General features: G+C 34.5%; 1 protein-coding gene across 1 annotated transcript; it reads right to left on the bottom strand.

Annotated features, from left to right (window-relative positions):
• LOC18589348 (peptidyl-prolyl cis-trans isomerase CYP59) lies at positions 290-11,360 on the bottom strand. Its single transcript, XM_007014281.2, has 14 exons — positions 10,926-11,360; positions 10,680-10,784; positions 10,374-10,491; positions 10,118-10,168; positions 9,106-9,197; positions 8,866-8,965; positions 7,101-7,223; positions 6,935-7,012; positions 6,494-6,540; positions 6,356-6,411; positions 4,470-4,510; positions 3,519-3,624; positions 1,207-1,339; positions 290-1,119 (listed from the first exon to the last, which is right to left on the bottom strand). Exons 1-14 carry the CDS (start codon positions 11,021-11,023, stop codon positions 486-488), a joined length of 1,782 nt encoding a protein of 593 aa, XP_007014343.2. The 5' UTR covers positions 11,024-11,360; the 3' UTR covers positions 290-485.

Genomic DNA, 12,830 nt, shown 5'->3' with positions numbered 1-12,830 from the left:
ATCTCTACCTGATAAGATTAAAAAGGTATAGAATATTTTCTTGTTATGTTCTCTGGACAAGTAATTATGTAGATAACTTTTCTTGTGTATAATTTCCCATCGACACAATTAGGCAGCTCACAATCACAACCAAACCCAGCAGGATTGGTCACCATAGGGATGCTAATGCAGATTACAGTGGGGCAATCCCAATCCCAATCCTATCCCACCATCCTAAAAATGTAAAACGAAAACTAGCAGAACTCAAAGAAGCTAAACAATTTTAAAGATCAGTGACCAGCCACTGGCAAAGATCGCAAGTTCAAGCCATATGCATTTAAGTCAACAAAGATTGCATCCTAAACGGATTTAGTTGATTCATATGAATATAGTGATTGGTTGTTCACTTTCTCAGAACAGTAACTTAGTTTGGTCCATTTATCTGTAAATCAGGAAATTTGATTTCATTTGTACACCAGGAAAATAAGGTTACATCATGTATCATTCTATCTCTTCCTATCACCTCGGTGTCTTCCATCTCTATCATAATCATCTTTTTCCATGCGTTGATGCCTATCTGTTCGTTCTGCCCTTCGATGTTTATGGCCATGGTCATTTGAACCACTTTTTCTGTAACTTGGGTCATTCCTTGTGTCTCGTTTGTTGCTATCTGCATTTTTCTTCCAATAATCTCTCTCATCCCTCTTGTCCACATAGATATTACGATCACCACTCTTTTTATGATCTCCATTGTGCCTTCTATTTGGAGGACTATCGTTGTCAGCATATCTCTTTCTGTGATCTCCATCATCTCTCCGGTCATCACCACAAATATCTGAACTGCTTTTTCTGCGACTGTGCTCATCTCTCCCTCTTTGTCTGTCCATATGCATTTCTCCCTTAATGTCGTCTTTAAGATACTTTTCATCTCTCCTCCCACCAGATTGACCCACATCCACTCTGTTATCTCTTCTTCTGTTTCTCTGCCTATCCTTATCATTGAAGTCTTTCCCCTCAATAGCATCAGAACTATACTTGTTCACTTTATATCTGTATTCATGGTCATCAGGATCACGGGCTCGATGTCTTTTTCCTTGCCTGGGACTCTGTGGAGTGTCTCCATCAAATACCATCTCATACCTATGACACAACATAATGTCAAAAGAGAAAAGTAAAGAGGGTGTGGAAGGAGCGAGGATGCACATAATACAATTCAACTTTACAAACCTTGAGCTACTGGCTCCACCATGCTGTATGTTTTCATCCTTTAATATATATTTTGAAGGCTGCAGCTTGGTGGAAGGTCCCCCAGTACAGTCCTTGGCAATGTGATCAAGAGCACCACATTTGAAGCAACCTCCTACATCCAAACATACAATCAAACATGGTAACTTCTGCAATTGTGGAAATTGCCTGTAAAAAGGTACATGACACTCGAGACAAACAAAGATTGACAGAAAGGAATTAGATAACATGTAAAGAAGGAATTATAATGGACCTTGGGAATTTCCTTTCTGCAGGCTCCAAATTATTCCCTTTGGGAGGATAATCGTTGCTTGCAATGAACCAAACTTTAAAGAGATGTGTTTACCAACGTTCTATTAATTTATCAAAAATCAATTATCATGGAACCAATATATGAAGCAATCTTTACTCAAATTTGTTGATTTCTCAAACGAAAAGAGAGAGGACAACTCATCTAGCACAAAGACTCCTCACCCAACTTATCTTACACAAGTTTCCTATCCTCCCATCTTTTCATCATTGTGAAATTCATTTTTGCCAAGGTTCTCTAGTTTGGTATACAGCCAGAAAGATTCCCTTCTAGATGTGCAAGACGTGCAATTGAACCCACATGCACTAATTTGGTGCAATTAAGTCCATGTACAGTTACTTTTGGCCAATTAAACATAATTCAGATGGAAAATTCTCATGACCACACATGACCTACCCAATTTAAGCTCTTTTATGTCAGCACACAAGTAAAAAAAATTAGGCCCTTTTCTTGATGTGCCAGGTTTACCAAGTTTACAAAAAAAATCTTGGACTAATTATAATCTCATCCTAGAATATTCATAATAAATTAAAAATGAAATCTTATATAAATCCAACTAAGGTATAGAAGAAAAAACCAAAATCTTACCTAAATTCAATAAAATATAAAAGAAAATAAAACTCCAATCCTTGAAATCTCTCTCATTCTCCTCCCAACCTCTGCTGCTATTGCAACCACCTTTCTTCATGCTTTTTTCAATCACCTTCCACTTGCCCTCTCTCACTTTAAGGTACCCAAGCTGGTTTATGACCGGTTATCAAATATTAATCTTTGTCACATAGTATAGGTCTTTTGTCACCACAAATGGCAGTTTTAGGCTGTTAACTTCTAGCATAAAGGATTACGAGACCAAAAAAATGAGGAGAGATTGTCACATATTATTGTTAGAGAACAAAAACCAATATTAATTCTTTTTAACACCATTGGAAGCTAAGAGAGGAGAGAAAAAGAGATAAGTTCAATGATAAATTTTTTCTGTGGGTCATGTTTGTTGCTATTTCTAGGTTATGTAATGGCAGTCAAGTTGGTTTATTTGGTATTTTATGAGGAGCAATAACTGTGGCCATGAAAAATCTTAATGTTGTTGGTGGTGGAAGCATAGCCATAGCAATGAGAGAGGGAGAGAAAGAGAAAGGAAGATGGCAAACCAGTGATGGTGAACATTAGCAAAGAGGGAACAGAGGAGCACAGGTGTTCAGATATTTCTCATATTCTTGTTCTTAGACTAGATTTATTTTTATTCATGCAAGTTCATTATTATTGATTATGAAATTGGGCTCAGGTTTGGTTAAATATTTTTCAAATTGCAAGTATGTTGCACATGATAACAAGGACCCAATTTTTACCGTATACTCCAGCATAGTTGCTGCTCATGTTAGAGTTTCCATTTATTTTAATTGGCTCAGATTAATAATAGAATGTGGGATTAATTGAGCAGGAAACATAGTATAAATTCTTAACTGCATATTCTGCACAATTTTAAGGGTTTTCTACTTGGTTTTAAGCCTTCCTATTTTAGGTATTTAAACACTTTGCAGATGTCATCTTTTGTCTTCAACTTTTCCATTCTTAGATCAATAGAATCCATCTATTCAGAACTTGATCATCTAAGTTGCAAGAAATTCCATATACTCACTCTAAACATTCTCTAGTCATGCAACTGCAAAAATGCTCAGGAGCCTACTCTGCACTAGAGTTGATCTGCACAGGTTCGCTAACTAATTGGACAGAGAAATGTCAAAGCAACTTGACATAAGCTGGATATTAGGTGTTTATATCTCCTGTTTATATTTGTTTGTAACAAATTATCATTATCTATGTATCAACCAGTGCCAAAGCACTGAGGATGTGCAGGGTACTTAAAAAGCATGCCTAGGGCCTCAAGCATGTTGTCTAATGCCATGCATGGGAATGTAACCAACACAGATTTGTATGTAAACTGACACCAGTGTAAGCCATGTATATACTCTGGCAGTAAATTTACCTTGACCCTTTTGGTGATCCTTGCGCCTGTACTGGGACCAAAGTTTTGCAACACTTTGACTAAAATCCACATGTATCCTTCTATCATCAATCAAGGCATTATCCATCTGCCATGAAAAATTAGGTCAACCAAATTTCCATGCCCAGGATAAAACAAATTGCAGAAAAAATATCTGATTAAAAAAAAAAAAACACATGTTAGCAGCTGTTCTAGAACCCTTGACGTTTAAAACACTTCTCAGCAAGTTTTCCCAAGAGCCTGATGTTAGGACCACTGCCATCATTATCATGTCCATAAGAAAGATGTTGCATCGCTTATTCCCAAGGACAAGAATCATGCCCATTGAAGTGCTAAATAACTTAGGAATGAGTTTTATTTGCATTGTATATTTTTTATCAGCTTGATTGTAAATTTAATATATTTAGGGCATTTCAAGTTATATTCATATTAGTTTTGCTTATTTAGCAAGTACTAGGTTTAGAAAGTAGGCAATAAATGCTGATATTATTTTTGATTTAAGCAACTTTTGTTGATGAATTAAGTAACTAGATCTGAGCATTGAGATTTTCCCCTTCCTCTACTTCCTAATGGTAAGTGTTAAAAATTTTGACAAAATGCTGAAAAGACGGAATTCTATCAGAGCTCTAGAAGAGCTACATAAAAGTATGTTGAACTCTCTCCTATGCCAAAGAACCCCCTCCCCTATCCCCAAGGTGGAACTTGAGACCTCCAAATTGCAGTCTCAAGTAACAACCATTTTGGGTGCATCCTCAAGGACTACTACAATCCTGATTGACAAATCAGGTAGTTGAAACAAAGAAAAAATAGTTTTCTTCCCAATTAAATCCTGGAAACCTGAGACTTTACAATGAAAACAACAATAATAATTATAATTCCTAGGAACATGCAATACTAAAGAAAAGCAAGTAAACTTTTTGTCTTATATTTTACCTTGAAATATGCTTGTTCACATGCCTCTTTGGTCTCAAATTCTGTAATAATAAAATATGCTTGATAAGATTCTCTATCCAAGAGAAAATAACATAATAATAATCAGGTTATAAGTGCAAATGAAAACAAGAAGGAAAAAACCTTGATGGTACCTATGGTTTGCAATTTTTTTTCCACAAATACATATCAAGGCCCATGGTTCATAAAAGTAGTTCTACAAGAACATTTTTGACCTCTTTGTTCTTTTCCATACCTTGAACTACTCCTTGTTCTTTTCCATACCTTTCTTGAACTATGTTACTCAGACTTGAGAGTGAATGTTGGATATGGGTACATTCAATTTTTTTTCTTAAGTTTTTCCCTATATTTAGAGGGTCAAACCTCCACACCCATGTCCGTTGGATATGTACCTGACAGAGTACTTCAAGGAAATGAAGTGTCAGAGCAACATAGTTCTTGACTTACTTCCCCTGAATTCACTAGCTGAATAATTTGCCAACCCATTCTCAAAATAATAACAAAACAAACTTAGATTTAGCTGTAGCTTGATAAACTAAAAAATTCAACATTGGAAAATAAAGTGCTGAAGTTTTACTTAAGGAAAATTTAAGTACTGAACCTTGACAATATAAATCGTTTGATATGCTGCTGAAAATTATAGAATTGAGTAGATCTTTATTTTTTTATTTTTGTAAAAGAGATATGAATTTATTAGGTTTACAATAATAAAAGTTAAAGAAGAAAGAATATAAAATGTAACTAAATGATAAAAATTTCATTCAATAAGATAGTGAGTTTTTGAAATAAGTTATCAAACGCTTTCAAAAAACATATATAATCTTCGTAAATTTAGTTTTCAATGATTTTAAAAGTTAAAGGTTTATCGAATAGCACCTTAGTAAAATATAATCATTGCACTAACATGTGAAGCCGATGCAGGGGTTGTGTTTACCCTTCAATAGCTCAAATTGCTTATCAGTCACCACAATAATCTTGTTTCATAAGTGCCTAACAAAGCAGGTAATAATCTATTACACTCAGACTCAAGTATGGGAATAGCATGTCGGTCTGTATCCAAGTGTCTTATTCATCAATTGCCCTAAGACACAGTGACACAGTATAAAAGGCCCTAAAGAAGGATATGACTGTCAAGTAGTCACTTTCTAATAATTTTTGGAACAATCTTGTACACCTTAAGTATATACCAAGCTTCAAATGGTTTTTATTTACTCTTTCAATTTTCCCACCTACCTCTTTGTTCAAAGAGACCTAATCTTTAGAACAGAATCAACTGCACACCTTTTAGCCTATGTTTAACCTTTTTCTTCTAGCCTTTGACCACTTGATCTCAATGGTGACCACTCATAAAAGACACATGGCTGAAGCAATGCCTCAATATGAACTAACATTAATTAACAATTACACATACCCATAAAGATCAGGTGGATGTGTAATCATGAAAGCTTAAGGCGGCACCTAAGAACTTGATGTAAAACATTGTCTTATACAGCATCCATGAGTCAACTACTATTTACAAATTCGATAAGAATAGAGAAACAGAACCCAAACCAAATACTTTGATAGGCTCACTGTAATCTATTTTGCCAGCATATTATACTTTGTTTCATCTTCAGTATTCAAAACAGTAACTGTCAATCAAAAACAATGTATAACTTTCACTTAAGATTTGGATCAGAGCTAGAAAAAGGTTCCAACACATTCTGTAGGCAAGTTCAAAGTTGTCATAAATTAAAGAGTACAGCGAGAATACCATTATTTAAACCAAACTAAAGTAGACCTGAACATCATTGTTTTCTACACTACAAATAACAAGTTATAGATGTTCTTCGATAAATATAAATAAATAAAATCAAGATTCCACTCACCAATGAAAGCATAGCATAAGCTGTCTCCAGTCTTATAATCACGGATTACCTCAGCCCTGTCATTTAATTGCAGTGAAAAATACATCCAAAGTCACAAGCATCCCAATATCACCAAATATTAAGAATATTTATACTTACGATAGTACAGTTCCAAAACGTGAAAAGATAGTATGTAAGTCCTCATCCTGCAGTTAGAAGAGCCAATCAAAAAGTGTCTTCAAATGCAAACAGTAAGTGTTGGTACTTTGGTTTTAACATTCTGTCTTGTAGGAAGGAAAAGTTGTCACGGATAAATTAGCAAATAGGTCTTTTCCTCTGATTAAGACAAAGGAACAAGTAGCATAGGATGCAAATTATCAGGTTGAAGAGAGCAAAATGTTTAGAACAATAAAAGAACCCCTCATGTTCACAGCCAACTTTTCCTTCCTTGTCAGTCCTTCCCTCTGACAAACTTACCTAATCAAAGTCCAAATAAATAAAATAACTACCGAAATGATAATAATATATATATATATATATATATATATATATATATATATATTATTTATCACCACCACTGAATACAAAATAAGCACTCACTTCAGTGACTGGATTCAGTTTACAAACAAATAGAACATTCTCAGGAGGCTTAATCTCAGCATCAGGAATATCCCCAATCTGCAATGGAGATAAGACATTAAATAACTTGAATAGAAGGTCACATTCAAACAAAAAAACCACAATCATCATGGATGTAGGAACCTACACTTTCAAGTACAACTGCTCTTGAATGGGCATCCTTTGCACGGAGAACCTCCTCAAGTTCTGCAGTACCTAATTGTTCATCCATGGGAACCCAATCATCTTCAAGTCGAACATCATCATCAACCTAGAAGCAAGTGATGAGAAACTAGTTGTGACTATGAATAGAAAATACTTAACAACAGCAGCAGTATATTCATTGGCCTGATATAAATTACAAATATGACATGAAATTTGACCATGTTTACTCATTCTTAATACCTAACATCAGTTTTTGAGTACAAAAACACTAGTATCAATTGCAGCTGAGCATCAAATTGAAGAGGTCAGACATCCCCATTTTTCTACAGAATCACAATCTGGATCCCTCACAGGTGCATAATGAAGTACCCACAAAGTACCAACTTCAATATTCTCTCCTATATTCTACTATTCTACTACTACATAAAAATACTACAAATGGTAGTAGGGAAAACAAGAATTACATAATCAAATAGAAGAAAAAAAAATAAAAAATGTCAAATAACCAACCTGTTGCAAAATTTACTCAAGTGAGTCATATGCTAGTTTAAAATATAGTTAACAGTGTGTGAGTATGCATGTACACAGTATTTTGGGAAACACAGAATGAGCCTTGTCCAAGTCCCCAGTCACTTTTAAGCATGCAAGGAAAAAGCATCATCAACTTCCACATACATCCAACTCAGATAAATTACTTCTTCTATCTTTATACCTTCACTCATTTCCATTCTCAACCACTCACATCCCAAAATCAATACCTTCATGTTTTTTTCCTCTTTTCTCTCTTTTTGATATAGAGTTGAGAAGGGCAGCAGAAAGAGAGTTGAAAAGGATCAAAGAAAGGGGCCAATTTTTCTGCTGTAATACAGCCAATGTTCAATCAGCCCAGAGAAAGCTAGCAAGATATATATTTAAGTACAGATAAACTCAACTCGCTGAGCTCAAATACTTTTAGATATTGACTTGAAGATACAAATTATCTGCTACAACAGTAAAAATCATTAAACCAACCACCCATTTAAAGAAAAAAAATGAAGGCATATTCTGAAATTGACTGTTCGCAGGCTGAGTACTCTAGGTACAAAACAAACCATTGAAAACTCAACCTCCCATTGAAAGCTTTTTTAATTTTTTTTCTTGGCGGGCAGGGGGAGCCTTTCGGTCCTCTTTAAAATTCCTAGAGGCAAAATTACTGATGTTTGGATGCAATCAGCCTGTTTATATTGAGAACTATTATAAATCAAATATAACAAAAAATGAGCTTTGAACAGAAAAAAAAAAGAACGATGCCCCTAAAGCAGCTGCCTGTTTAATTTGTCACTGAAAAGTTAGCAATTTCTAGTTTAGAAGTATCAAGTGGGAATCTGGTATTATGTCAGACAAAAAGCAAGTTAAGCAAAAGGTAAGAAAAACATATATATCAACACATTCAAAACCATTAGAATTCCTGGCATCCATAAGCTCACAAGAGGCAATGTGAGACAATTCAATTTCAGTTTATTAAGCATCATCACATATGCTTCTAAGATTTTCATAACATATAGTATGAGACTTTTTCTGCTTCAAATTGTTAAAGATAAGAACATTTCAAGAGACTATGTCTGTGCAACATCTTACTTTAGAAAATGAGTAAGCATCTCAAATGCGGAACTCATAATTTCAAAAGTGATATGCAGATTACTTGCCATTCATCCAACTATTTTGAACCTTTTAAAATACAAATAACTAACATCTGAAAGAGTCCTTACCTCATCCTTTGGTTTTCCTTCAGGGGAAGCATCGGGAATCAACTCAGACAATTGGGGAGGATCATCAAAGGGATCCTCTAATATATATGTGTGTTTGATTCTGGTCAATGTTTAATAGAGACAACTAATCAAATATGGTAACAAAATAAATTCAAATGAACTACTACCAGAGAACAACACATATGGTCCACAGCCCAGATTTTGCAAAAAGAAGATATACAGAATGGAACAAGATTCTACCTGATATTCTTATATGGCCTGTTCTTCTCATCCACATAAGCTTCATTTATCCTGGTCAAAGTTGCAAACCCTTCAGCAACCTCCCCAAACACCTACAATGATAGCTCTCTCTTAAGGAATGTAGGATATTATAAAAAAAAGGCATACAACGTCAGAAAATGAACCTCGACCGTATAAACATTAAAAATTAATGATCATATGCATTCAATCAAACCATTCCTTATCACTCATAAACATAATGACTTGCATATTTCCTTTGGTAACTCAGGTTCTAGGGACAAATGACATATGTTGCTCTGAAACAAGTGTGAGTTTCCCTGGCATGTACCAGAAACAGGTGCATTCAATTTTTTTTCCCAAGTTTTTCCTTATATTTGGAGGGTCAAGACCACATATCAATGTCCAATTTCAGGCTGAGATATGCGTCTAACATAAGTACCTCAGGAAAAATGAAGAGTCAAAACAGCAAAGCAAATAACCACTCTGAAAGGAACCACCGGCAACTCATAAAATCCAAAAAAAAGTTCTCAAATCTCAAAATCATTTCAGCACAAACTCTTAGAAACACAAACATGGGACGTATGAAGGAATACACTAGCTAGACAGCACAGAATATTCTTCTTGTGCGCCACAGAAGCAAATGAACAGATTTGTCATATACCTAGGGTAAACTTATAAGAAACTTTTAAGTTTCTAACAAACAAACGCCTACTTCCAATCAACACAGGAATCAATACAGAAATACCACATTGAACTCTTTCAACCACCTATCTCAATACCTCAGCTATGGTTAACCTACATGGAAATACACATAAAGGATTTATACTAGGGAGTCAAATGAAATTGTTAGAAAGCCTCCCAAAAAATACTGCATAAGCTGCAGTTTACAAGAGTTTTCATATTTCATATTGAACTACAAGAAGTGAACTGGATTGGGACATGATATCTAGAAAGTTATAATTGCTTTGTTTCATAAAAAACTGAACGTAAGTAAAACGATCAAGAAACTTACTGTGTGCTTCCCGTCAAGATAGTCTAGATCGTCACGAAGTGTGAAATAGAACTGAAAAGAAAAAGTAGTGTTATAAGCAAAATTGTGAGTTAACAATTGCAAGCTGCTTCACATAATGCCTAGAGCTACAAACAAACCAACAACTCATCTTACTGAAGCCTTGTTCTTTGTAGAACATGAAACAAATTTCTTATCATAAAAATCTAAAATAAGAGAGATATTGAGTAATCATGAATCAAGCAAAAGAACCTCATACCTGGGAAGCATTAAGGTTCTCCCCAGCACTAGCCATTGCAACAGTGCCTTTCTTAGCATGCTTCAAATCAAGATGAATCTCATCACCGAAAAATCGAGCCTGATCCCCATATAGGAATCTGAACGAAAAAGGAAAAGACTCATTATCTCTCAATGGAAACTACTGAACAAGAAAGCCAAAGAACTGACAGTCATAGTAATCCAGTACAAAATACAAGATATCAAACTAGTAAATTCTGGCATGTTCAAGGGAAAATCGAAAAGAGAGCAAAATCAACAACCAATGAGGGCATTTCTTGTTTCTTACTTATACACCGAGTCTCCACCAGACCCCGTCCCAGTTGGGTCCCCTGTTTGGGCGGTAAAATCCTTTTGAACCGTGTGAAACAGACACCCATTATAATACTTAATCCTGCACCCAAAAGCATTTAAGTAAAATGGAAAAAGCCAAAAACTTTTACTACGAATGAGCTACAGAAACCATTATGAAGTACTAAACTTTAGGAATTAAAAAAGAAAATGTGGAGAATTGAGTTTTAGGAAAAGAAGTTGCCTGCAAAGCTTTAAGAAATTTTTGGAGGTCAAGGGGCATTTGTCTGTGTACAAATCTATCACAATATCGCCTAAGCTTGTCACTATTAGAACTGACATCGTTTCCTGACGCTCTGTTTGGTAGTGAGGAAGGAAAATGGAGGGAAGGGAAAAAGGAACGGAAGCGAAGGACGGAGACAGAGAAACCGGACAAGAAGGGGAAACGAAGAGGAGATAAAGGTAGAGAGCTGGGGTTTGGGCCTGCGGCCGGCCGTCGGCAGCCACGAAAAAGACCCAATAGCAATAGTTATGGAGGTGGAGGTTGAAGCAGAGAAACCTTCGACCGACGGAGGACGCAGAGGGGCAATGATCTACAATCAACTGGAGGTTTCAAGACCCAAAGCCTGTGGCCTCGGGCCCGAGGACTTGGATATAGGTTTTTCTTGACCCGGTCCAAATCAGTATATTATTTTTTTTTGGAACAAAAAACAGTATATTATTATATTAATAAAAATATTTATTTATTCTTAAGCTTCAAAAAATATTTTAAAACATTAAAATAATTATCTAATATATTTTTTAACATTATAATATGAGTGGATCAAACCCAGATGCAAAGCATAATTTTGCAAAAACTCTTTTAAAACATTAAAGTGATTGATAAATGAATATAACACATGGAAATAGATCATCAGAAAAAAAATTTTATTCATTGCTACACCGTGACATTGAATTTATGTTGTAAGATTGCATGATATATGTGATAATAGTTGGTGTTGTATCTTTATAGATATAATTATTCTTATCTTCTGATATCACAAATTTTATTAAACATAAAGATATTTGGAGTACTTCTAAATGAAAAAGATATTTGGAGTAGTTTTAAAACCAATTTATTTTCAATTAAGTTTATTGAGTTTTCAGTTGTTTTAACTTATAAGTCGTTTTTAAGAAAATTTGTTTTCAAAATTTGAATCTAAATAATGCAGTCGAAGGGGAAGATTGTTAGATTTTCTCAAATAATTGAAGTGTAGACTTACATTATTTAATTTATTTTATCTTTTTATCAAAATTAGACTAAATTAATTTGGTATTCATAATGAGCCAATATTATAATCCATAATATGATCTAATAATGTGGCTTAAGCTTCAATATTATATACGGGTTTGATATTGTGTGCTTGTGTAGGAAACCTTAAATAATGGAAAGGATTCAGAATTCATTATATAAAGATAAGTCTAGTTCTTCTCTTCTAACACATTAAGAATTCACCCATCAGAGAGTTATAGATTAAGGAGAAGAAAGATCCTAACGCACTGAATCCCAACAATTAATCTGGATTGTACTATTTTTGTTGTGAAAATCATGAATCAAAAAATCGAGTATGATTTTGTGTTTTGAATTTCTACTATGGTGAATCTTGGGTTAAATATAATTTATTTTATATAAAATATCAATGTAACTCATTATTAGAGTCTCTCTAAACTAAAGTTTATGAGAATGGTGTCCTGTTTTTCGGCAAAGTGTTGGTTAGGGTTAATTTCATTAGTCATTGGTCTTTAGTTTTTTGTTGCTTGGTTTGTTTATTTTGAATAAGTTGTCAACTCTAAATTCATTGAGGAGATTAACGATAGGTAGAAGTAATTCAAGTTTCTAATGAAGAAGCAAACTTTGTTAGGTTAGATACCAGTGGAGATTTGGGCCTTTTGAACAATCATAAAGAATTCTGCTTGTTGGGAACCATATGGGACAAAAGGAAAGTCAATTTGGATGCTATGATCAAATGTTAAGCTCTCTGTAAAGGCTAAATGGATGATTAATGGTTAAAGAAATTAGAGATAATAACTTTTTGTTTAGTTTCGATGTTAAAAAGGATTGTCGCGGCATTGGGTCGAGGCCTAAACCTAACTTTGTTAAATTGGTTTT

This window comes from Theobroma cacao, chromosome 9 (assembly GCF_000208745.1).
Source record: "Theobroma cacao cultivar B97-61/B2 chromosome 9, Criollo_cocoa_genome_V2, whole genome shotgun sequence".
Taxonomy (NCBI): domain Eukaryota; kingdom Viridiplantae; phylum Streptophyta; class Magnoliopsida; order Malvales; family Malvaceae; genus Theobroma; species Theobroma cacao.
This window is presented reverse-complemented; position numbering and strand designations above follow the sequence as displayed.